At 36.9% G+C, this 27,799-nt stretch overlaps 1 protein-coding gene and 1 long non-coding RNA gene across 2 annotated transcripts; both read left to right on the top strand.

Moving 5' to 3' along the window:
- The first annotated feature begins 301 nt into the window (after nucleotides 1–301).
- LOC125248242 lies at nucleotides 302–4,652 on the top strand. The gene is made up of 9 exons (XM_048159970.1): nucleotides 302–362; nucleotides 1,948–2,274; nucleotides 2,357–2,710; nucleotides 2,834–2,860; nucleotides 2,986–3,063; nucleotides 3,266–3,294; nucleotides 3,678–3,731; nucleotides 3,970–4,041; nucleotides 4,183–4,652. The coding sequence occupies exons 1-9, from the start codon at nucleotides 302–304 to the stop codon at nucleotides 4,300–4,302; spliced, it is 1,122 nt and encodes a 373-aa protein (XP_048015927.1). The 3' UTR covers nucleotides 4,303–4,652.
- A 21,817-nt stretch (nucleotides 4,653–26,469) lies between these two features.
- Nucleotides 26,470–27,454, top strand: LOC125249299. Its single transcript, XR_007180530.1, has 3 exons — nucleotides 26,470–26,642; nucleotides 26,735–26,801; nucleotides 26,892–27,454. It is a non-coding gene; the product is annotated as an uncharacterized LOC125249299 (long non-coding RNA).
- The last annotated feature ends 345 nt before the right edge of the window (nucleotides 27,455–27,799 follow it).

Genomic DNA, 27,799 nt, shown 5'->3' with positions numbered 1-27,799 from the left:
GGTTATAGTTATGGTTATGGTTAGGGCACATCACCATCAGATTCTCTTGAGAGACAGTTCCTATTACAGTTTAAATGTGCTGTAAATTACATTTGAGCATTAATGAAAAAGACAAGCAACACTTCTCCATCATGCACTGGTACAGTGTCACTATATATACATATTCATATATCAACTCAAGCAGGATTTCACACTTTAGTCGGTCAGACTAGAGGAAGTTCTCAACCACAGGAGGAGCTGACAGTGTTTAGAGGAAGAACTGTAACTATATAATGAAGAGAAAGACTGACAGAAACAGAAAATGGCTGATCAGTGTGATCTGTGTCTGCTGGGACTGATCATTCTCTCTTCACTTCTCACAGGTAAAGAAATCTGGATTTTCTCTAAAGACATTTAGTGGAATTAGTCTGGAAAGAGTTGATTTGAACATGCTCAGTTTATTCTTGCACACATTCACGTTGTGATCTCAGAGTTGTGTATTGATACATACAGATCATACTGTATTATTCCTGATACTGGACATAGAGTCACTCAAACATCTGATGATCTACAATTATCTTCATATTCAGAGATTTCAAGAAAAACACTTTATTCTGGAGAGTCTGATGATTGTGTTCATGAGGAAAAATACTGGATTTGAATCATCTGCTTTTTATGCTGTTATGGTTTACAGTTTCATTTATTCATATTTTTTCTTTCTTTTATTTATAAAGCATAATATTTAAACCAAATGCTGTACAAAGGTAAAAAATTAATACAATTAAAACATGAAAATACAGATTCAAATACAAATTCAAAGTAAGCACAGATGTCTGCTGTTTTAAAGGTCTGTGAGGTAAGGTGGTGCCAACCCATTTAAAGATTAGAAAACAAACAACAAAAGCTTCAGTTCTCTTCAGAAACGCACTGGTGACCAATGAAGAGAAGATAAAATCGGGGTAAAATGCTCTTGTTTTCACGTCCCTGTCAGCATCAAGCAGCTGCAAACGTGACAACGCTGTCTGACTAACTCCTCTATACAGAGAATTACAATCATCAAGACTTGAAGAAATAAAGGCATGAATGACTTTCTCAAGCTCCTTAAAAGAGAGAAACGTCTTGACTTTATCCAGAAGTCTCCAGTGGAAAAAGCTGGATTTGACAACAGCATTTATTTGCCATTAAAGGGGTAGTTCACCCAAAAATGAAAATGTGATGTTTATCTGCTTACCCCCTGCGCATCCAAGATGTAGGTGACTTTGTTTCTTCAGTAGATGAATAGACGAAGTTCCCAATGACATGCGTTATACGACTGACAGACCACAACGGTTGGAGTTAAAAATCATCATTTGTGTTCTACTGAAGAAACAAAGTCACCTACATCTTGGATGCGCAGGGGGTAAGCAGATAAACATCACATTTTCATTTTTGGGTGAACTATCCCTTTAAAAGCTTTGTCAAATAAAACACACAGATTCTTCACCACTGTTTTATTATACAAGACCAGAGGACCAAGATTAACAGTACCAGCCAGTCCAAATGTAATAATCTCTGTTTTGTTTTTGTTGAGTTTTTAAAAGATAAAGACATCCAGCATTTTATACCATACATAAAGTGATGTAAAGCCAAGTATGGTGGTGTCCCATACTCAGAATTTATGCTCTGCATTTCACCCATCCAAGTGCAAACACTCAGTAGTGAGTAATGAAGAAACACACACACACACACACACCTGGAGCAGTGGCATCTGGGGAGTGATTGGGGGTTAATTGTCTTCCTCAAGTTCCTCAGTTGTGTGTAATGAGAGAGCTGAAGAGAGCGCTGTTCATTCACTCCCCACACCTACATTTCCTACCAGTACTGAGACTTGAACCTGCAAACTTCAGGTTACAAGTACAACTCTGTAACCATTAGGCCATTACTGCCCCTAATATAACATAATGCTCTCTAAAATATACTGTGTTTCAGGTACGATTGGAGCAGAAGTGACTAGTGTGTTTATCAGTTCTGGTGAAAATGTCCGTCTTCCCTGTAATAATGCTCTTTCTGACTGCAAATCAACTACATGGAGCTATAACAGATTCAGACATTCAGCAGTTGAACTGATTAATGGAGGGATAAAGAATAAAGACACAGAGAGACACGAGAGACTGAGTCTGGGGTCTGACTGCTCTCTGAACATCAAGAACGTCACAGAAGAAGATTATGGATTATACACCTGCCAACAATGGACAGGTTTGGAAGGAAAACAAAAACAAGGAACTGATGCAGATGTTTTTCTGCATGTTCTTCATGGTAAATGTACAATTATGTGGTCAATTTAAAAAGGACAGATTCTCCATTTAAACTCAGCTGATTATTGTGTCTTGTGTCTTAGTTTCAGTCTCTCCATCATCATCATCATCATCTTCATCATCATCATCATCATCATCCTCACAGACTGAGATCAGTCCAGGTCGCTCTGTGACTCTCTCCTGTCAGCTGTATTCATATACTGGATCCCCCTGTGATGATTTGGTTCGTTCTGAGGGTCTTCAGATGTTGTGGGTGAATCAGGCTGGTGTTGATCTGAAGACAGACTCCAGATATCAGATATTATTCTCATCATATCTCTGTATCATCACTCTGACTACAACACTCCTGAATGAAGATGACAACAGAGAGTGGAGATGTCAGCTTACTCTCAGAAATCAACTCCAGACCTCAGTCAGATACACTGTCAAGTATTCAGGTGAGAAACAACTATTACTACTGTAAAATATGATGTTAATGTCCTACAATGTCAATGTTAATGCTCAAACTCTGAGAAGAAATGAAGCCAAACTTTAATTAATCCATCCTTTCATTTGTACAGAGAATCAGAAGATCCCAACCTCTCTAGGTGTGTATGAAGATCATCCTCATTTCTAGTTTTTCTAGAATCAGGATCTAAATGAACTCATTGTAGTGAAAATGAGCTCAGTGGACATCAGTATTAATATGACTGTAATATCGTCTCTCTCTCAGTGATTGTGATTGTTGTCGCTTCATTCGCTGTTCTCCTTCCTGCTCTTATTCTCTGGATGATTCGCAGAAAAAGAGACGGTGAGTTTTTACAGTTTCTCATATTTATAACAGACAAAAAGTCCAAATCATCTGATGAAATAAACGTGTAATTCAGACAGAATTCCTCTCAGACAGAGTTTAATGTTTCTATTCTACAGCACTAGAATTCTTCTGAAATCAGTTTAATTGGAGACTGTATTGTGTGTTTGATCATCAATATTCTCTTGACGTTATGTTTCAGATAACAGAAGAGGAACTGATGACTCTGAGGTGAGTATTGTAGGTCGATCCATGAGTTATTAGTGTTTATAAGCTCTGATCCTGAAATATGACACTCGTATTAGTCAGATTATATAATGACAGGTTAGTGTATTTGAACTGTTTCTGCTCTAAAACTCACAGATCAGAATAAATATGATGAACCAACGACACAATCAACATTTACATTCATCTACTGCCAGTGAACAATATGATTCATCTTCAATAATCTGTGTATATTTGTGTATATTTGACACTGTGGTGATTTTCCTGTAACATCATTCATGTCACAAGGATCTGTCATCATAACGTCATTGTGAAACTTGGCATCAATAAACCACACAAGAGAGGAGAATGCAGGAGGAGGATTTTACTAATAACTGCTCTTTTTACAGGATCATCAAACACGACCTGTCTATCCAACAGGACAGAACACTCTTCCTCAACAGGTAAATTCACTCTCAACATAAGCACACACACCCCCTAGAGGACACAACTGGAACTGCCAGAATTGAACTCAGTCTACTACAGTCATGTCTGAATAATAGATTTAATCTAAACTTGTAGATGAAGTTGTCACATGACGCTCGTTTTACACATATTTTACCTGAAACATTTGCAGCACCTGTGTAAAGTGATGGAACGGCCTTTAATATCTTGGTTTGTCATATTTCCATTGGTGTTTAGGAGCAGACAGATGATCATGTGACTTATTCTGAGGTCACTGCGTACAGTAAAAACCAAGACCAAAAGAAGAAGGTGAGAAACACTTCCTTGATGTTGTCCAGCTTCTCTCAACATGATAGTTTGTGTTTTCTTCTGAATTTGTGTCATGAATTGAGCTCAAACATCATGCTGTAATAATTGTGTGTTGAAACAATAACTGTGATGTTCATTCAGGTTCGCTGTGATGATAAAGTGACTTATGCTTCCATCAGAGGAGCAAAAGCTGGATCTCAGGAAAACTGCAGTGAACTTTATGCCTCTGTGAACAAGAACCATCACAAATCAGTCAAATAATGACACAAAAACCACATGAGCAGAAGAAGATGAATCTAATAGAACTGAGTCCTAATGGTGTCATTCAGTGCCATTATAAATACTTTCAATGTCTTTTACATGTTCACAAACAAACCCAAGTCATGCTCTGATTTATGTGTAGTTATTGCTTATTTTTCTCAGTTCAGCATGTTTTTTGTATAGTTTCTGTCTGCTTGTTGATCAGTTAATGCTAGTGTCTTTATTATTCATTCAGAGCTGCAGGTTTGGACTAGAAAATGACGACACTTTTACTCTCTTACATCATTCTCATTAAATGACAAATAAATGGTGAAATTATAACAGCATTAGCATTTTTTTAAAGCTGCAACAGCATTTTTTTAAAATTGTGAATTAAAATGAGCTCTTTCAAATAAATATTCTTCTTTTTAACTTGTTGTTGTTTTGTTTTTCTTGAATTATTACAATATCTGACACTTCAATATGAATACAAATCTAAAAATGCTCAAAATTAAAAGAAAAAATGCTACAATTTTACCAAAAAATGATTTTATAATGTATAAATATAAACCGAAGAAGAAGAAAAAACCTGAAGAAAATCTGACTTTAGGACCCAGAGGAACAGTTCGTCCATATAGAGCTAAAGGCCAATTAGTGGCAAAAGTCATATATTTTTTTCCACAAGAGGTCAGCAGAGACACCCAGTGTGAGACATTTGAGTTATTTTAACAAATTTTCTTAAGGAGTTATTTTGTATTTACATGAAACAATGTGCTGAAATTATATTATTAAATTACATTATTAATAAATGTAGTAGTTTAGAGGTAAATAACATTTTAAAAATATCTAAAAAAAAAAAAAAAAAAAAAAAAAGCATTAAAGATAGAAAACAATTGATGAAAACAATTGTAAACAAATAATGAAAATAATTAATGAAAACAATTGAAACCAAATAGAAAACAATGATATAAGCTTTCTGATATAACCTTACATTACCCTGTAATGTGTTCGTTTAAAAAGTTACTTAATGAAACTGTCCGGATAACTTTGAAAATTAGGTTTTGCTCTGGATAGAGAGAATAAATGTTGAAATTAGGTGTTATTTTACGTATATTTTAGTAAAGGGATGCACCTGATAGTGTTTAATGTCATTGTGTTTCACATTTAAGAGTTTCTGTTATTTTGAAGTTTTTGTTGTTTAATAGTGGTGCAGGAATGACTTATTTTTGTCGGCAAACCTGGAAGTAACAGTACCATCACCGTGGTTACCTCGAAAACATCCGGATAGGATTTTTCCAATAGGCTTTTCAGAAAATAAGGTCTTTGATTCTAACACATTTTGGTTAGGTAATCTTCACAAATTAACACAACTTTTATGAATTTTGAAGCGTAAATACAATCGGCAGAAGTCAAAAGCTAAATGTAGGAAATTAACAAATGCATAATCTGTCTCTATCTATCTATCTATATATATATATATATATATATATATATATATATATATATGTTATTATGTAGTAATTTTGCTAATTGGTGTCGCATTTTACTGTGACACTGCAGTTCTGTTCTTTATGTTCTTTCTGCTTCCTTGTTGTTTTTGTTTTGACATAATAAAACCCACGTGAAATTCTAACAGGTTATGGGCCCAGAGATTCGCTAAAAAAAAGGGGTGCTTCTACACAGGATTTTATTTGTGTGGCAAACAGTGTTGCAGGACTCAATGGAGGATAGACTGTTTATTGAGAAGCTGAGTGGACCAGAGAACTGGGCAATGTGGAAATTTCAAAAGGAACATTTGATGAAAACCAAAGGACTATGAAGCATGATTAAGCAGACTGACAACATAGCAGAGGGAGCAAATGCACAGGCAAGAACTGAACTCAAAAAAAGGAAAGAAAAGGCGTTTTATCCCAGCAAGCAATAACCGTCATTTCACCGTCTCGGTTAACTATAGACCTGATATAGTTTGGCTATGAGTAACCCACTTTTACCCAAAATAATCTTTAATTTGGTCATTGCAAGATGTATGATATTGCATCATGTAAGTGAAGTCAACAGTAATTACAAGGTGTTTGGTTTCATATATTTTACATGTTATATTGCGAAGGCTGTGCGTAACCATGATTTAGCTCGTAGTCAGACCGGCTATTTGTAGCCCACCTATAGTCAATCCTGATTTATTGTAGTTTTTGGACAGGAAGTGCATGAGATGGTTGATATCCAATCATGTTTGTAATGTCAATGATTTCTACAAGATGTAAGTGGCATTTTATGACATGGTCTATCTGTATCTGTGGATAGGCTATGTGTAGTATATAGTCTAATTTTTACGGTTTGGCTAAAGCCCTGATTCAGACCAGCAATGAGTGTAACCTAAATAGTGTTAAGTAATTTTCGACCACAAAGCTTGTGGGATTCATGATATACCATGTATACATTTGAAGCAGCATATTTTTGCTGTCACACAATCCTACACATTCTACGATGTTATTATATATATATGCATATACCACACACATATATGACTGTCTTTAATTTTAACGTTAACAAACACATTTCTGCCATTTTACAACTGTTGGAGAGCAAGCAACAGCAAATGTTAAAGCAAATTCTCTCCTGCTTTTGGTCTTGTAAGTATCGGTGTTTTTCATTTTGACACGAGTTCATTATTTATGTACATCATGTGTTATCATGTGTACATAACCGTGATGTTTTAGCAGGAGATAGCAGCAGGATGCACTATGGGACGAAGGCAGGCCGGTTGAGGGAGTGTGATGCTCAGGGCAAGGTTCTGCTGTCAAACTTTGGGTCCTGGCATTCATGTGGATGTTACTTTGAAACATGTTCAATTGTTCAGGAATGGTTTGAGGAACATGACAAAGAGGCGTTGCCTCGGCCTCAGAAATTCCCCATATCTCAATTGCATTGAGCATCACATGTGATGTGCTTGATGAAAAAATCTGATCCATGGAGGCCCTGATACCACACATTCAGAAATCTTGAGGAGTCCTTGCCTTGACCTATCAGAGAGGTTTTGGCTCAGTGGAGGATAAACAAAAGAAACCAGAGGACAAAAAATTCAACCTCAAATTAGTTTGTTGTTATAAAAATAAAAGTTCTTAAAATATTGTAATACCTCTTTGACAAAATCCCTTCTGTTTTTGTCTGTTACTGTTTTTTTCTGTTGTTAAAGAATTAGTTCTTTTTTTTTTTTTTTTTTCAAATACAATTTTGATGATAATTTGCTCACCCCCATGTCATCCAGGATGTTCATGTCTTTCTTTCTTCATTCAAAAAGACCTTCCAAGTGGTTCCACCAAAGCACTTTCGTATTCTTCAAAAAGTTTACGCTGTATGTCCTACGTCTTCCCTATTCTCCTTATGGAAAAAATGGAACTGGCACTGTGTTCATTCTGTAAGGAGAATAGGGAAGGCGTAGGACATACAGCGTAAACTTTTTGAAGAATACGAAAGAGCGGTTTTGGTGGAAGCACTTGGAAGGTGATCATTTGTTTATATAAAGCATATATATTTAAAATTGTTTTTCATTTCTCTAGATAAGATCCTTATTCCTCGTCTGGGATTGTTTAATGGTGAATCCCCTTCATGAGCTCATAATGTGAGGATGTTAAACTGTGAAGCAAAGCTGCAAAGATAAACTAATAATGAAATGATTCATTCATGTTCATAATGAATTCACATTATTCGATAAACTAATGACTTTAACACACTTCATCTGGGTTACAAGAGTAAAGTTATTGGTTTAGGCTTGTAAGTGCAATTATTTTTAAAATACTTATAGATATTGACTTAAAATAATTTCACCAACTTAGTTTGTTTGAGTATAAAGATACAGAGATAGTGTAGATAAACTGTGTGTTAATACAATACAACACTACAGTAAACTCTATACAGGCAAAGTCTGATGCTCATCTAATTTTATCCAAGCCCCGCCCATTCAGACACAAAGGACCAATGGAAGCTGCATATGCTGAGCAGCCAATCAGATTGAGTTGATGTCAGATCCAGCCACTATATTTATTATCTGACAGAGTTGGTGTACATGCTGTCTGAAGGTCAGAATATAGTAAAACTTTAACTGTAACACTGACACTCAAACAGACTCTTGAAAATATACTTCCAGAAGTTTGTTTTTGTTGATGCATTTCTAAACCAGGTTAAAATTCAGTTTATTAAACAGGCTGAACTAATGCTATTGATAACTGAACAGATAGAGTTGAATGTAGTGCGGCACTACAGAGGAAGTGCTTAAACTAACTCATACTCTACATTAACATGTTTCCAAACCTCAACAGTGAGATCACAGCTCTGAAAACAACACAACTGCTATAATTAATTCACTATTTTAGTTACGGAAGTGTAGGACGGCTATCAGCCATCTTAATATTGTGAGAAAGTCTTGACTCTGGAATAGATGAAAATGTCACTGTAAAACTTCATACAGACTCAGAGTTTGACTTAATGATTATTGAATAATCTGTATGATGATGATTCCCATAATCACCATTATCATAATTGCAGAGATACAACAAACAAATGACCTTTATATGGACACTCATTATTTTATGTTTAGGCAATGATTCACTTTCCTTTAGTGTGTTTGCTTGCTGTATAGTTTTTTGTGTTAATGCACCTTTGAAAATAGCAATCATAAGTCCAATGTGTGTCAAATTGTCATTCAAAAACCTCATGCAAAGTTGTTTTTCTTTTATTTTTTAAAAATAAGCAATTTCAATCTGGTAGAATATATTACAGCTTAACTCAAGATTTTATTAATTCCCGTGACTTTTCCAGCTCTAGAAATCACACTTTTAAAATTCCATCATTTCACAAGTTCCTACATACATGAAATCAGAAATAGTGTTTATTTGGTGTGCTGTCTGAAGGAGGGCTCCGATCTTGGAATTTGGCTTGAACCCAGAGTAATCCTCAGGTGGAGCATGCAATCGCGGTCCATTTATGTCCGTAAGGCCTGTATGTTCTCGGCCACCAAAGCTTATAGTGCCTCCGGACAGGCTGCCTCCGCCTTGCATGCTATGGTCCTCCTGCAAGTACACAGTCTGAAGCACCAAACGAGCTGCATGAAGGTAGTTCTGAACTCTGGTTGATGCAGGAACTGCGTACAGCGATGGACTTTACCCTCAGGGCAATGAAAGTCACCGTGTGGGTCAGACGAGGCCCACCTTAGTGGTCCAGGAACAGCAGAACCTGACTGAGATAAAGGAGGATAACAAAGTTTGCTTTGCCAGTCTCTTCAGCGACACTGTTGAGGAGTTTGCCCAGCATTTCTCTGCAGTGCAGAAGCAGATGGAAGTGATCAAACACATGCAGGACGCTATGCCTCCCGGGTTGGGCCCCAGTGCTCCACCTTGCTGCCCCTCTGCAGGTGCGTCTGGAGTTCAGCTGGTGCCGCTTGCACAGTGTCTCAAGGCCTATCTAGCACTTCCCAGCCTGTTTCATTGCCTTACTCTGGCAATGGACGCAATAGGGCCACTCTAGGGTCACTCAAACATCTGATGATCAACAATTATCTTCATATTCAAATTCGCATTTTATTGATGCAAAAATGAGTGGGCTGTGTGTATTTTGTACAACATTTACAACTGCTGTTTATCACTTAAAGAAGCACCACAATTTTAATATTGTGTCTTCTGTTAGTTACATAGTGACTGAACAGACATTTAGAAGTGTATTTTAAAATGCAGAGTATTGAAAATAATGTTTTACGAGACTTTAAAGTGTGTCCCATCGGGTAATCAAACATTCTACACAAACTTGTGGTCTTCACGCCCACTTGAGCCAAATACAGGAAATGACAGGAAATACGTCATGTAAGTAGAGAAGTGGTCAAAGTGCAAAGACTGCAAGTGTGGGTATTTGGACAGGACAAAAGAAAGAACCGTTATAGTCTCTGTCATTACAGTTTTCTGCACTTCTGCAGTCTTTCAGATCTCTCTGTGTTGGTGTTTAGCGGGTGTTTAGTCACCCTCATCGCTGTCTGTCGGGAGAGTGTGGTTCAGAAAAAAACATCGAAATCAGATTTTACTCTAATCTTCGACAGCATGAAGAACAATTTCAAATAGTTTCAGATTGTTTCTACTAACTGTGCGGTAAGTTCATGATTTCTGTTTATTTTTCACATTGGGTTTCACTCTGACACTGGAAACAGTGTGATCAGTATTTCTGACACTGGAAACAGTACGATCAGTATTTCTGAACACTGGAAACAGTATGAAGAATGCTTTCAAATTGTTTCAGTTTTTTCTATTAATGTGCGGTAAGTTCATGATTTCTGTTTATTTTTCACATTGGGTTTCACTCTGACACTGGAAACAGTGTGATCAGTATTTCTGACACTGGAAACAGTACGATCAGTATTTCTGACACTGGAAACAGTATGAAGAATGCTTTCAAATTGTTTCAGTTTTTTCTATTAATGTGCGGTAAGTTCATGATTTCTGTTTATTTTTCACATTCGGTTTTACTCTGACACTGGAAACATCGATCAGTATTTCTGACACTGGAAACAGTACGATCAGTATTTCTAACACTGGAAACAGTATGATCAGTATTTCTGACACTGGAAACAGTACGATCAGTATTTCTGACACTGGAAACAGTATGATCAGTATGATGGCCAACATGGTCCTGGAAACCCAGAGTCATGCTGAGTTTTGCTTCAAATGAAACGCATCTAAACAGGCTAATCTAGGTTTCACGAGTTACTAGGGAGCTACGGGCAGGGGAGTTTTTATTTATTTATTTAATTATTTTTTACCATGGTTGAAGATAAGTCTGCAAATTACTCTCACTGTGCAAAACGAAGTCCAATAATTAATTCAAATGAATGTTTCTAGGGCTATAGTAAATGCCTAGTGGGTAAACTGACTGATTATATGTTGCCAGTATGTCACTTTAGACCAGGGATGGACAAACTCACTGTCCTGCAGAGTTCAGCTCCAGCCCTGATCAAACACACCTGAAGCTAATCAATTCCTTCAGGATTACTAGATTCATCAGGGTTGGAAGTAAACTATGCAGGGCAGTGGCTCTCTAGCCCGTCCCTGCTTTAAACAGCACCTCCCCTGATGTACGTACACAAATATGTTCAGAAAAAAATACAACAATTTACCAAAATTGTTTTGTTTTCATGTTCCAAAGGTTGTGATACATTCCCGAAAAATGTATTTGAAGTGTGACTTGATTGTCCCATTGGTTTACATGGAGATGGTGGGCTTTATGACAGGGCAGCCATCCAGGGGGCGATTGAAACGATTTGGCTTCACTTGTTTTCAGGACATGTGTGCCACACCCGGTGCTGACCCACAGCATTTAATATTTGTTCATATTATTCAGTGCACTTCAGACCTGTGGATATTCAGAGCGATATGTTGGTTCTTATTGGTGCAAGTTATTTTTGACAGAGACCAGTTCTGTAATTTTATCACCTGAGGGATTACCGTTTTGGTGTTATGTTGTGTAACTTTGAGAGTGTGATCATGTATTACCTCCCAATCTTAACATTTGTTGGGGAATTACACAGTTTTACATTCTGTATTGTTTCTGATGGTTCTTCTAAAAAATAATTAAATAGAAGCGTTCAGACAGAGGGTGAAAACTGGTGCTGCAACAGTGTAAATTATAATAAAAATTTAACTTTAAATTATGTAAACCCAATTTTGCAGACCCCATAATCAAAATTATGAACCCATAAATGAGCATCATAGGTGGCCTTGTAATAAGTCAAATATTGTTTCTAAGTCAAGACTGATTTCTGTTGAACTCTGTTCAGTAACATGAGCAGCAGTGTTATATGAGTTTAATCTCTGAGAAACTGTTTGTGTTTGTTCTGCAGGAGTGTTTGGTGCTGAAACAGATGAAGAGAAGACCGTGATGGAGGGAGATTCAGTCACTCTAAACCCTGATCTTACTCAAATACAGGGAATTATTCAGATGATGTGGAGGTTTAGAGATTCACGTTCAGTCATTGCTCTAATCGAAATAAATGACATTTCATATCCCTCTGTCCCTGAGATGTTCAGAGACAGACTGAAGCTGGATCAGACTGGATCTCTGACAATCACAAACATGAGAACTAAACACTCTGGACTTTATAAACTAGAGATCAACCACAACACTGGGACCTTAAATTTGATTTTCAGCGTTACTGTCTATGGTGAGGACACTTTTATTTATGAATAATTAGATGTTTTGAAGTTTATTGTAGTTTTGTTAATTTAAATGAATTAAGTAAACTAATTGACTGTTAAAGTTAATATTCTAGCACCAGTAACTGTGTTTAATGTTTAATATCTGTGAATCTGTCTCATGCAGAGTCTCCAGCTGTTATTGATGCTTTTAAAGGTGAAACGAAGAGTGTATCAGAGACGGAGGGAGAATCTGTCACTCTTCAGACTGATACTGAAACACACGGAGATGAGCTGATAGTGTGGAGGTTTGGAGATGAAGGAAAACTCATAGCTAAACATGATCTAGAGGCCAAGAGTCCACCATTATATGATCCTGATGAGAGATTCAGAGACAGACTGAAGCTGGATCATCAGACCGGATCTCTGACCATCACAAACATCCAGATTATCAGACTCTGGAGTTTATAAAGTGAAGATCAGCAGCAGCAAACAGACTTTATACAAGAGATTCACTGTTACTGTCAGCGGTGAGTAACTATATATATAATTGTTTTGTGTGTTTGTTTTCACAAACTCAACAATATTCATATTTTTATGTTCCTCATTTCTTTTCTCAGAAGGCTGTTGTGGCTTTACTGAAGCTGTGATCCGATTGGCTCTCTCTGCTCTGGTGGGCGTGGCTACTGTGGCTGTTCTGGTTTATGACATCAGATCCTGCAGTCTTCAGCAGAAGAAGAGCGTGCCAGAAATAACCATCAAAGTTAAGTTTGTTGATATCAAGACTAGGATCAGGCTGTGATCACATAAAATAATGTGTTGTTTCTATGTTCAGTCACTAGTAGGCGCTACAGCAGGATCTGTAGGAGAGACTCACTGAGAGAGTCATGTTGATCCATCAGAATTCAGTCGTCTCATTTATGGCAAAACAACACAAGTACAGATGATGTTTAGAGTGGTTCTCAACCTGCGCCCGTCACAAATGATCTGCTGACAATGATATGCTGACCACACTTAAAAATTACAGTTTCACTATTTTTATTTAAATTAAAATGGATTAAATGAATGTAAGTTCGAACTATAATGTGTTTTTTTGCCATATAAAATCATTTTGGTGATCATATATTATTTTCAGACATGGTTTAAATAAGCATGATGAATCTTTGTGTATTTACTAGTTATCATATCGACAATATATAGAAAGAAAAAAATGTGCAAAAATTCAGAAACATTTGGGAGATATTGCTGACCATTTATTTAACAATAGCAAAAGTACATTTCTCACGATCATTTTTCATCTGTATTTTTTGTGTTTATTTAAAATTAGACAAAACCTGTTATTTATCAGTTTTATTTAATGTTGGTCTAGAGTGTCGTAGAGAGATTGATTGTGAGGGATTATTTGGAGATTGTGATTTTGGACATTTGATAATTCCTGATTTCTTGACCCTCGCCTGTTTGATGATTCTGGATTCTGATCTTGCTTTGTTTGCTACAGACTTCTACATTATCACCTGTAAATATTCTGGTATATACAGTATATTTTTGACAAATTAAGGGATGTATGGGGTTTGATGGCATTTTATTTTGCATATCTATCTTTTCACATTGTTTTTGGTTGGTTGGTAAGTTTAAACTGTATTTTGTTTTCTTTATTTTTGTGTTAGGAAGTGTAGAGGTTAAACAAAGAGATTGTGCTGTTTGTTATTTTGGCCTTGTCTGCCCCTGACAACAAACCCTTAATATGAAATAAAACTTATTTTTTTCAGCATGTCTCTGGTAGTGAGACTCTTTCTTCATTTTCCTGCTTCAGCTGACCCCATACGGTCATGACAGGCCTGTAACACGCCGTCATTGTTTGGTGACTGTTATGATGCTGTTGAACAGAATTTACAGTGTGACAGAAATAAAACACTGTGTGTGCCGTCAGAAAACACTGTCTCTTCTGTGATATAATAATAATAATATTATCTGTTAATATCATAACATTAAATCTGATTGGTTTTCATTTGTGACATCATATGTAAATGTGGCCCGTGAGAGTTGCTCTTGGACCACAGTGCGGCACACTGGGAAAAGATTGAGAACCCTGTATCACTCATATTTCAAAATTTCCAAAGCACTGGTCAGTTTCTGCTCTGGGTTTCACACTTCATCTCTCACACACATTCACATGCATAAAAGCAGAAGTAACTGCAGCTTTAGACACTTTTAGCTCCTGAGAGCTTCAGTGTCATGAAAGGATGCTTATCAGCATTTATTTTATCAGAAGAGCATTAATCCATAGCGTGTAAATCACTAAACACAAACTTGTTGCTGGAGGGCCACTGCTCAAATGCAGTTCAAATTAAAACAGTGAATTATAGCAAAAATAAAACAAAGACTAATCAAAATTTCTCTGAAGCTACTGACACTGAGACACTGTTTAAAGAATTTATTAATTCAGGTTTTACTTAATCTAGACAAGACTGTATTTCACTAGTTTCTGTATTTCATGGAAACACAATGTAGCTGAAATAATAAAAAGAAGTCCAAAAGAGTTTAAATCAGAGACGTAGAGAAATGTTCAGAGTGTCCGACAGGATCTGAACTCAAACTCTCACTGATGATCTTTGTCAGTTCATATTTGTCTCATTCTCTGTTCAGAGTCACAAGAGTTCATCAGGATCATTTCACACTCATTCTTCATATCAACTTGTTCTTGTTAAAGCACATCAGCTCCAGCTTTGGGTTTTCCAGCTTCATCCTGCTGACCAGATGATGAGGATGAGCTGATCCTGATGGAGCTGGAAGACGGAGGATTTTAATGATCTCTTAAAGTGGATATGAAGCAGTCGGTCAAGTTCCCATTATTGAGTAACTGGATTTCCACGGACACATCTGCTCCTCCTTCAGCGTCTCATCATAACCTCTTCCAGCGCTGGTTTTCAGCAGGCGTTTCGTTCCTCCTGCTGCTGTTACTGTGTCTCCACACATGAGAACAAATATAATCAAGGTCAGGACATTCATTTATTGAATGTCTTGCTGCTCCTCCGACTGTTAAATTGTTGACTGTGGTGACGGGACAGTCTTCCTGAAAACTTCAGACTCGGACTGCAGAGGAGCCTCTCTTCTGGTGATTGATTTTGGGATTTGCAGAGATATCCTCAAGTTTCTCAGTCCTGGTGTGTGTTGATGTTGTTTTCTGAGTGTCCAGCAGGAGGTGCCAGATATCATTATTGAGATTATCAGTGTCAGTGATTCGATCACGTGGAACCGAAAGTGAAAGTACATCTGAACAGCATACAAAAGCAGTCATTTTAACAGCACAGTGTCGACTGATTTCTGTATTAGAAAGTAACAAAATTATCTTACTTTATATTTTGTTTCGGGTTTTCCTTTTTTATTTTTCTAACAAATGCCGCCGTCACCTTTCCTCACAGGTCCTGCTCCACAAAAGATCTGCAAACATACAGACATCAAGAATCAGAAAAGTGCTGTAATAACTCTGTTTATATTACAATAATTAAAATAAACTACAACTTAAGATTTAAATAGACTTTGTATTCATTTCTGTAGTATCTTCACTCAAAGCCTTTGATGGCATCATTCCTTCATCACCGGATAAACACACGTGATCATCTGTCCCTGTAACATCAGACAAGATTCAAGTTTCCTCTGAGATTTATGTGCTCAAATCTACATTCACATGTTGGTGATGTGTTACTCACTTCTTATCCAACACAAATGTTCCTTATTTTATTAACAGTACTAATGGACAAATAAAACAGATTAAGTTATGTCTAGTTAAGTGTACATTTATTTATTTACATTATTTTCATTCATGTAATTTAAGCAGTGTTGACAACAGTGAATAACAGCACAAACACATCACTCATATATCATCCATCACTCATAAGTCATAATACTTAAAGATGTTCCTGTCAGATGTTAAATAAACATTTAGTAATCATCTTTAACATGTATATGGTTTAGAATATATAAATCCACTTCGGAGAATTAAGTTATGTGTGTTTAATAGAGATCCCCTGTTATCTATACATAATAAATCGTGTTTTTACAGTAAAATCACAACTATCTAGCATCTTTACACATTCAGCGGTTTACTCTACAGTAGTTCAACAAATGTGACTTTAACCCAAGGAACCGTGCTTGAAATGAGGCTGTCACGTGACCTGTGGAAATTAAGCTTAGTTGCCTCACTCACACGTCACGTCGGGGTCAAACGAACAAATATTTTCTAAAGCTGGTGATGTGATATAGTAATAAAGTAGCCACCTAAGCTCCAGCACAGTGAACCAAATAATGTTCTTGAATAAAAATATGAAACTGCATTTGTATTTTTGTGTTTTTTTAATTGTGCATATTGTTTTGTAAGTTACACACACAAAAAATGGTGTAATGAAAAAAATCACAGACCTAATTTATTGGTAAAAATGAAGAACAGAAAGGCTTTATTGTCGTTGTATTATGCAAAATGCAATGAAATTTTGCTGCACACACACACACACACACACACACACGCCATCTTTCTAATATGGTTATTAAATATACAAATAAACCTTAAAATGACATCCCAACGAAGTGACACAGGTGGGGTAGTAATTTTTATTGACCACCAGATGGCGAAGTAGAGCACTGTTTCAAAAGCTTCGAAGCACTGATGCAGTTTGTTGTAAAGCTCACTGCTTCAAAATCCTCATTCGGCACATTTTTAATACTCACATTTGACAGCATCCGCGGCGCTTTTCTCCTCCGTGTTCGATTATGACGTATCCTCTCCCGTGGCCTCCTGGGATAGAAAAGTATCCAGCGAGGAACACTTCAGAATCTGGGCGGAAGCAGTAGGCCATCCGGGAACTTCTCAACTACTCATTTATGATTACTGAGGTTTCTGACATACTTATTCTCTCTCCTACTGCTTTTCCCCTGTTATATAGTAGGTAAGTAGGTGGTTTCGGACGCACTTTAAGTAGACGCATGTCCGAATCTCGTGAGAATTAGTGTCACCCAGGTAATTTTTGCCTACTCTTTTTTTGACTGACATACTTATTCGCTCGCTTACTGCTTTTCCCCTACTAAATAGTAGAGAAGTAGGTGGTTTCGGACACAACCAATGACACTGATTTGGACAAAGGTCACTTCTGTAGTGAAGTATTAAGCTGCATGTCATTTGGAGAGTGACCACTAGAGGGCAACACAGAGCTTTCCTCTCAGAGTTAGCAGTGTTGTTGTCTTGTGTTCCTTGATTAGCATCTGTCAAATAAAGACACATAAATTACATTTTTCTGACTCTGTATTCTGCTGCCTTACAGTATATTGCACTTCAAGTATGTTTTTATATTTTTTACATAATATTTTTTTCTGATATTTTTCTGACATTTAACATATCTCGGTAAATGTAATCCCACCAGTTATCAATATACTTAAAGTGTAATCAATCTTACAGCTACCATCTCAAATCTTCCACAGTGATGAACAGACAGATATAGACAGTCTAGTTAAAACACAACACCAGTGTTTGCTGAAATCCATCTGCCAGTAGTAACATTGTGTGTTTGATATATTTCCAGTAGCTTAAGTTATCAAAGACTGTTTGTCACTTTGTAGGACTGTACAGGAGGAGAGGATGAGTGTTAAACCTGAGTTCTGTTGAAAATAATGTTGATCATATCATCAACTTAATACTGTGTGTAATTTAAACTGAAACGTGTTCGTTTAAAAAGTTACGTAATGAAACTGTCTTGATAACTTTGAAAATTAGGCAGTACATTTCTGGGTTTTGCACTGGATAGAGAGAATAACTGTTGAAATTGGGTGTGATTTGTGTTCAGTTTCAGTGTCTTCATCATCATCATCATCCTCACAGACTGAGATCAGTCCAGGTCGCTCTGTGACTCTCTCCTGTCAGTTGTATTCTGGATTCTTCTGTGATTATTGGGTTCGTTCTGGGGGACTTCATCTGTCGTGGGTGAATCAGGCTGGTGTTGATCTGAAGACAGACTCCAGATATCAGATATTATTCTCATCAGATCACTGTATCATCACTCTGACTACAACACTCCTGAATGAAGATGACAACAGAGAGTGGAGATGTCAGCTTGCTCACGGAAATCAACTCCAGACCTCAGTCAGATACACTTTAAAGTAAAAAAAAGGTGGGGAAACAATCACTTTTAATTCAACTCTTTGTAGCTGCAATACGACAATCGCATAACATATATGAAATCCAATCAAAATATCACCATCATAATATAAGTTTATATGTGGACAACATTCTTTTATATATCACAAACCCATCTTCATCACTTCTGTCAGTTCATAATTTGTTAAGCATTTTGGTAAAGGATCAGGATATTCAATTAACTGCTCAAAATATGAGATTCTGCCCATTACTGAATTGAACAGGAATGCTGAGCTAGAGAAAGGGCAATAGTAAGAAATCAATAGTAAGTTTGTTGTTTTGGCTAGTCCGTCTCCTGAAGTTTGTTTGCTTCCATTTCCCTTTCAAGGGAACTTCAGCTGCGTCAAACGCTTTGGGAACGCCTCTGCGTGATTGCGTCATGAAGCACGTATGAAATCAGTCCAATAGGGTGACAGAACATCATAGGCGGGTGACGTCACTGACCAGGAACTATAAAGCCTACCCGAAAACACACTCATTCAGCTTCTGTGTCTTCAGCAAGCACTACATGTGAAATCATTTGGTCCATTTATTGTCGTCTGTCTACCAACTATTTATTATGGTGAGCGAACAGCATTTCAGAAATTGTGTTCATCCCTGCCCTTGTTTCATTTCAGGCAGAGATACACACCAGATGTGTGTTGTTTGTTTGAGAGTGCAGCATGCCCAGGCAGTTCTTGAGGGAGCTTGTGAGCATTGTGATCTTCTTCATGAGGCTGTGCTTCTTCTTGAGGCTGCACTTTCTCTTTGAGGAGGGCAGCTCGGCTCGGGTCCCGCTTCTGCCAAGGCAGACCGGTGCCTGATGTCGTGGGGTTCGCAGATGGATCTAACAGAGGGTTTAGAGATGGGTGCTGCCCTATCTCAGCCTCCACCTGTTGGATCTAATGTCTCTATTTGGAGAATAGAGAAGCACGAGATGTGGCTGTTATAGCAGCAAGGGGTGGGCCAACTCCATATTAAACCCTTTGGATTAAGAATGGGATGTCAGTAAAGTACATGTGCACGTAAAGGCAGGTGTCCCAAAACGTTTGGCAATCTAGTGTATTTCTATATTATAAAAAAAGAATCCCATTATCAAGAGTAACATTATGAGAAAGTATCTCATTATTACAGGAAAGATTTACGAGAAAGTATTTAATCTCAAAATTATGAAAAAAGTATCTCATTATAATGAGAAAGTATCTCATTACCACTACAAAGTATCATTATGAGAAAGCATCTCATCTCATTATTATGAAAATATCATTATTACAATACTCAATATTACAAAATCTGTCATTATGAAAAGAAAGTATCTTGTTATCTGCTATGCAGATGATACCCAGATTTACATTAGCACTCAACCTGATGTTACATCAGCACTTTCAATTTTAACTGATTGCCTACTGGAAATACAGGTCTGGATGAAACAGAACTTCCTACAGTTAAACTGCGCAAAAACTGAAGTTCTTTTGGTTGGCACTCCAACTGCTCTAAATAGATGCAATAATCTTAAACTTACAGTACATGATTGCCAGATTCTCCCTTCTGTACAGGTGCGGAACTTAGGTGTGAGTTTTGATGCGCAGCTGACCTTTAACACCCATTTTAAGAATGTTACTAAAGTAGCTTTTTATCATCTTCGGAATATTGCACGTATAAGACCTTTTCTTTCTATGTCTGATGCAGAAAGGCTTATTCACGCCTTTATAACTTCCAGGCTTGATTACTGCAGTTCTCTTTTTGCAGGGTTACCTGCAAGTACTATTAAGAGACTGCAATATGTGCAAAATTCAGCTGCTCGTGTTTTAACTCACACATCATCCCGCAGTCATATTACTCCTGTGCTTTCTAAATTACACTGGTTACCAGTTGAGTCACGTATTGATTTTAAAGTTCTTATCTTAACTTATAAAGCAGTCCATGGAATGGCCCCCGATTACATTTGCAATCTGGTGACAGTGCCCACGCCATCTCGGTCTCTCCGCTCCGCTGGTTCTCTTACTCTGTACCAGCCTCGTTGTAAACTCAAAACTATGGGTGGGAGGTCTTTCTCTTGTATTGCTCCCAGGTTGTGGAATTCTCTGCCTTTTCCTATTAGGAATGCTCCGTCTTTTGATTGTTTTAAGAATTTACTTAAAACATATCTTTTTACTGAAGCTTTTAAGTAATAATTTTACAGTATTTGTCGTCGTTTTTTTTTTTTTTTTTTTTTTGTGTTATGATTGTGTTTGTTATTGTTTCTTATTGTAGCGCCTTGAGTGTAAGAAAGGCGCAATACAAATAAAATGTATTATTATTATTATTATTATTGTTATGAGATATATTTTCTGAATATTATGACTATTATGATAAATTCTCATTAAGTGAAAATAAGTCATAATTATGAGAATGCTTCTTATTACTATGACTTATTATATATTTTGTACTCAACTGTGAAAAACTGACAGAATTTCTTTGCCAAACATGTATGTGTGAAAATGTGCTGTTGCTCGTGGCTTGTTAGGAAACTAACTCAGTACATACAGATGAACTTCTTACTGTGATTTCAGACTGTGGTGATGTAGTTTCTCCACTGCATGGATCTTCATGTGTATCTTAAGGTGACTTTTAAAACTGAAACTTTTTCCACACTGATCACACGTGTGCGGCTCCTTCGTATGAACTCTCCCCTCGTCCATCTGGATGCCGTGTTCACTGATGTTATACCCGAGGAATTGGATGGAGGACTGATGAAAGGAGCACTTCTTGCTTTAAGATAGAGCTGTTGGCGATGTTCGGTCCATGCTCTGGGAGTAGATAAGGATGTTGTTGATGTAGTCAATCACACTGTGATGAAGGAACTCCCGGAGCACCTGGTGCATGAAATCCTGGAATACGGAGGGGGCGTTGACCAATCCATACGGCATGACCAAGTACTCGTAGTGGCCAGTAGGGGTCACAAAGGCAGTCTTCCACTCGTCCCCCTCACGTATCCGGATGATGTTGTATGTGCTGCAGAGGTCCAACTTAGTGACCTGTATACCTAAACATCTTAAAACACTATTTATTTCAATTACACCTTTGTTCAGTCGTATTTATTTGTTGCGATTGCTCATTTTTTTATTTGTCCTTTTTTAATTAATGAGTGTTCTTTAATAATGATTGAAATGTACATTAGTTAGTTGTTTTTACTATAATATTTTTAAACCATAGGGATAAGTTCCTTGTATAAGTGTGTTCTTTAGCCTGTTGATTTTTGTTCATGATATTCAGCTACAATTAAATGTTTTGCAATAAGACGTAAAATAAACATGAAAGATATCTAAGGTTTTTTTCTTTTACCTTATTGGAATTGAAATTAGGAATTGATAAGCAGAATCGAAATCCTTAAATTCTGGTGGTTGGATAAGAAAGACAAAAAGACTTTAAAAAAGACATACATTTCTCTCACAGCTTTATTTAAAAAAAAATGTGCTTTCTTATGTGCCTTTTTCTGTTTGCTTAGAGACATTTGTAAACTACAGTACAGTTCAGTAGTAATAAAATAACTTGTACTTTTCACATCATGTCAGCATCAAAGTAGTATCGATAACAGTATCGTTAAATACCGGTATCGTTATTGGTATTGGTAATGGTATCAGTATCAATAAAATTCAAACGATACCCATCAACTACATGATCGCTCTCTTAACTCTCGCAATCACTCTCTCATTTAGACCCCTGTTCTCGCAATATCACTAGACTACAGAGAGTTCAGGGTATATGTGATGCTAAGTTAACCTTGCTTTCTGGAATATACCCCAATGCGCGCGTATGTGTGTGCGTGCATGCCTTCATGTTTTAGAGGAGGCGTGGCTTTAGGCATGCGACTGTATCAAATGTTCATGTTGCATAATTGCTGAAGCTTTTATCATGGTATAATACTGATATTGAAATAAGTTGCAAAAAACAGTGTTTTCATAGTATAACAGGTTTAAGAACTATTTTTCTTATACCAAAAAGAACTCTGAATGTTTAAAAAACAATAATGCAATACAACAAACATACAAAGTAAAATGTTTCAAACAGATTAAAGTGCAAAATAATTATAAAGAACAACATGTAACACTTTACAACAAAGTCTCACTAGTTAATGTTAACTTAATGCATTAAGACGAAAATTGAGCAATAGTTACATTTGTTACAGAAAGTATTATTTTTTGTTAATGTTAGTTAAAACCACAACTGATCATTGTTAGTTTTATCTCAGGTCCATTGTAGCAAATTAGCTCAAAATAAATATAATTAATCATAACTAGTGTTTACTTAATTATAAATGTTTGGATCAGTTAATTAAATTAATGTAATAAAATTAATATTACAGTCAGTTAACCTATTTGGCCAATGAACACTCAGTGTTAATTGTGTATTAATTCTAAGAAATTTCAGGTTCATTTCCAGGTTATGGGAAATAACCTTGACTGGTCGATCTTTATCACTTTCCCAGTAGCTCGCGAAAATAACAGAAATATAAGTACAAAAATACATTTCTCCAGTCATTGTTCTGTATTTTTCAAATTTATTTTATGTTATTTTCGGGCGCTACTGGGACAGTGATAAAGGTAAATAGCTACATCATGTCTGAGTGGCCGTTAACAAGAGGCCAGAGTCACTGAAGACGGACGCAAAAGGGGAGAAAAGTCTGTGCAGACAGAGCAGCTCACTGCTCTCGATGCTCGAAATATAGTCGGAAATATAAATATGGAATTAGGGGAGAAGGGTTATGAATGCATCTCTGAAAGGAATTGTCTTAAGAAAAATTTTGATGGCAATGTCATTTTATTTTTCTCTTACCTCCGAATAGAGGTTATGCATCGACGTCACTTTCCCGCTTGAACGCGGTCCCTCCGCTGGACTGAGTGGCAAAAGAACCTGCTGCATGACTGGATTGAATAGAGGAAACTGCGAAAACGCGAGTAAAACTAACGAATTACACTAAAGGTTGGAATTGAATGTGTTCCTTACAACTTGTCAAATAAACCTAATCCATGGATATTGACATGCAGCCAGGAATCGTGTTTCCTGACATTTATATGTGCCCGATTTCGACGGCGGGGAGACACATAAAGCAAATCTGCCTGTTAATATTTTATATAGGCTAACTACAATATAGTTAGGTTTAAATCCGCGTAATCACTTATCAATATTATATCGTCATATTGTCCAGCCCTAAAACATATAGGCCTATAGTTTTATAGTAGCCTATAGTTTTTGTCAGTGTTGTTTATTGAAAAACACCCAATTGCAGAATATAAGATGGAAAATATTTAATTGATGAATTGTCAACATAATATATAATAATACAATACGGTATGATTTTACCTCAAAATTCAACAATTTGACACAAAATGATAACTGCAAATCCATGTTTCTCTGCCTGGAGTCCAGCTGTTTCTGTGAATTGCAGTGATCCATTTGCTTTTTTCCCTGTTGCTTTCTGCAGTTTTTAAATATATACCTCAGGTTGTGTGTCAAAGCTATTTGTACAGTCAATTAGCGCTTTCCCGTTTTGGATGTGTTGTGTGTGTTTTTCGCGACATTCACGCTGAAAACCAATGCTGCCGCTCTTAAAGGGCTCGCACACCGGACGCGAAGCTCAGCGCCACGCCATGTGTTTAAAATTAGAACGCATTGTTTTCTATGAGTGTAGCACACCGGCAGCGACATTCGGCAACTGTCCGCTGCGCCCAGTTACGACTCAAAAAACAATAGAAAACAATGCGTTCGAATTTGAAAGACGTGTCGCGGCGCTGAGCTTCACGTCCGGTGTGCGAGCCCCTTCAGTCTTTTGCCACTCAGTGGACGTGACCGCAGTCGTAACGGTCGACGGTGACGTCACGTGCATACCCTCTATAAAGTAGCTAAGTATAGACCTTATTTTCCAGAGAAACATGCGCGCCGCCATCTTTAGAATATTGTCTTTGAACTTCCGTTTTTTGCTGTAGCCCTATATATTTCTATGGCATCTCTGTTGAAGAATAATTAGCTGGTGAAGTGGATTTACGTGTTGTAGAGTTAATGAAAGTTATCATGAGCATTGTTATGTTTAAAGCAGATGTCTTAACAAATGTCAGTAGACCGGGAAGATTTTAAAACGAGCAGTTCATTCATAAATGTAAGATCGCTGTGGAAATACAAACCGGAAGTCAAAAGACAACGAGCGTAACGCTGAAAAGGGGCGGGGCTACATAAGGTCTATAGAGTACCCCAGGGATGACGTGTTTTTGTAGGCCAACCCGGAAGTTAGCGCCGCACGGGTTCCCTCGACTGAAAGCCTATTCATTTTTCCCATAGACTTTTGGAAAATCGCAGAAAATAAGCTCTGTGTTTAACAAAGGATTATGACACTTACACGTTTTGTCTGTCAAGATAATCTTTACAAGTTAACACAACATTTATACATTTTGAAGCCTAAGTAAAGTCGTCAGATATAAAAGGCTAACAGTAGGCTATAAACGGACTACAGCACACCATGGTCGCGGATCAACGTCGTCACCACCAAGCGTCCTCAAACTTCATTTAGAAAACAACTTTATTTAAAAAACATGCTTGCTGATTATGATCTGCGCTGTGTATTGTGGCAGGTGACAGTGAGGGATAGTGATGTGTCGTTCTTGAACGATTCGTTCATTTTGAACGAATCTTTAATGTGACTCGGGAAGAACGAGTCGTCTCGGGGGGTGATTCGTTCAGTCGCGCATGTGCAATATTCTACAGGTTCTGTACTGCTAGAAGTAGTTCACCTGATGATTCAATTGATTAGTTCATTTCATGAGTCTTTCGGGTTTTGAGTCGTTCCTTAATCACGTGACAGACCCATACACTATGCTGTGTGACCCAAGCACATTATATTTATTAGTAAATAACGTTAACTCTCCAGTTTTGTTTGAGTTTGTGTTACAACTGTTAAAGCTGAAGTTATCATAACCTTGATGTTTTAAACTAACATTAATAATTCAAATTCAAAATGTTATTTGTTTTTAATTTATGTCATTATGTCCTTTTTGAGCAATCTTCTTATACATATATTAGACCAATATGTCAAGTCTGCCTAGGAAAAGCAATTATTATAACAGCAAACTCAAAATTGGAGTAAAAATGAACAAACTAGGCTATAAATACTTTGTATTGTAGGCTTGGATTATTATATTATTATATAGCCTAGTGTTTATTTACAGATAGACAGTCAAAAAGATAAATTAATCAATATTTTATTTATAACAGGGCTTTATTTATTTATAATAACACACCACAGATCCTCAAGAAACAGTAACAAAAACAGTGACAGAAATGTCAGAAATAGCGTATGGGTCTGTCACGTGTTTAAGGAACGACTCAAAAACCCGAAAGACTCTTGAAGAGAACTAATCAATTCTCTTTCCGGCTCAGAATGCATTGGTAGTATATGGGTCTGTCACGTGTTTAAGGAACGACTCAAAAACCCGAAAGACTCATGAAATGAACTAATCAATTCTCTTACCGGCTCAGACTGCATTGGTTTAGCATGGGACTGCCTGTCACGTCATTAAGGAATGACTTAAACCCGAAGACTTGTCAGACAAGAGGTGAGGTGAGCTTAATCAGCTTGTCATAAACTGAAGACCCAGGTAATGAATTAATCATTTCTGAATCTTATAGCATTGTAGTTTTGTATTGTTTGTAGTGGGATCAACGTTTGCATAAGTAGTAGATGTGTTGGGGAAGTAACACGTAACATTTTAATTACATTTTGCTAAAATGAACGAAATGAACGAAATGACTCGAAAAAAGATTCGTTCATTTTGTTGAACGAGACTCAAAAGTCCGAGTCAGTAAAATGATCCGAACTTCCCATCACTAGTGAGGGAGTAAAGTTACGAATTGAGGGGTGTGGCTAGCTATGTATAAAGATTGGTGGTAGGAACGAGAACGGTAGGTGCGTTTGTTTCCAGCCGGCGGGAATAGATCGACACTCTTACTGTTTGTTTGCGAGAGGTTCGCGTGTGGATTTTCTTGGATCTCGGAGATGGGTAGGAGTCTATTGAATTCATTAAAGTGTTTTAATATGTGGTGTTTGTTTTTTAGGAAATATAATAAAGGTGTTTTAATGCATGTATTTCAGCTCTATGGAGCCCATTGGTTCATATGCAAGAGGTTTGCATGTGCTGTCTTTTGGATCTTTGACATAGGTATGAGATTGTTTGAAGCACTAAAACATTTTAATAATTTGTGTTTGTTTTGATATAAATAATAAAGGTATTTTTATGTGTGTGTTTCAGCTCTATGGAGCTCAGTTGTTGCTCTTGTTGTATTTGAGTTTATTTATTTTTTTGGTTTGAATGTGTTGGTTTGGATATATTGTCTAGTCCGCCCAGGTATTTAGATCGGTAATTGGGCTGGAAGATGTGGTTATGGCCCTTTGGGCGGACTAGTTTAATTTGTTTCTTTTTTGTAATTTGTTTGTTTCCCCCATTGTTTGTATACTTTACAAGGACACTAGTCGAGTGTTGGAGCAGAGTTGAGCTATTTTTGCATGTAATTCACTTTGATGAATTGTGTGAATCACAAGGTTTCTTTTTATGAATTTATGTACAGTGTTTTTTTTTTTTTTTTTTTTTTTTTTTTTTTTTGGTGTGGGTTGATACTCAACTCTTGCTTGGTTACCTCCATATATAGGGTGTCCTGCATAATAACTTTGTAAAGCCATCAATAAATCTTGGATTTATTTAAACGAACCTGAGTTGTGTTTATGTAAAGGTGACCCTTGTTACAGTATGAATACTTATCCACTTTTTCATGAGAAATGCTGTCCAAATGTCCTGTTTGTCATGATGACGTCTAAAGTCCCCGCCAAAGGAAGTAGTCCCTTTTAGCAATTTGTTAGCAACCGCCAATTTTAAGACACAGTAAAAGTTTAAAAAAATCACAAGCGGGTTATAACTGGTGTGTTTTATGTCATAGATCAAAACGTGAAAATATTTAGAGGCTTTGTTAACCACAGACCTTATTTCAGGTGATTTAGCAAAAACCCATTCAAAAAACCCATAGACTTTACGGCGTTGGAAACGGAAGACCTAAAATGCTAACTCGCTTCCAGATTTTGCCTACAAAAACATGTCATCCCTGGGGTACTCTATTAGCGCAGCTCAGCTTTGTTTACAGCGGTAACCAAGGAAACGCTGTATCA

Source organism: Megalobrama amblycephala, linkage group LG16 (assembly GCF_018812025.1).
Source record: "Megalobrama amblycephala isolate DHTTF-2021 linkage group LG16, ASM1881202v1, whole genome shotgun sequence".
Classification (NCBI taxonomy): domain Eukaryota; kingdom Metazoa; phylum Chordata; class Actinopteri; order Cypriniformes; family Xenocyprididae; genus Megalobrama; species Megalobrama amblycephala.
This window is presented reverse-complemented; position numbering and strand designations above follow the sequence as displayed.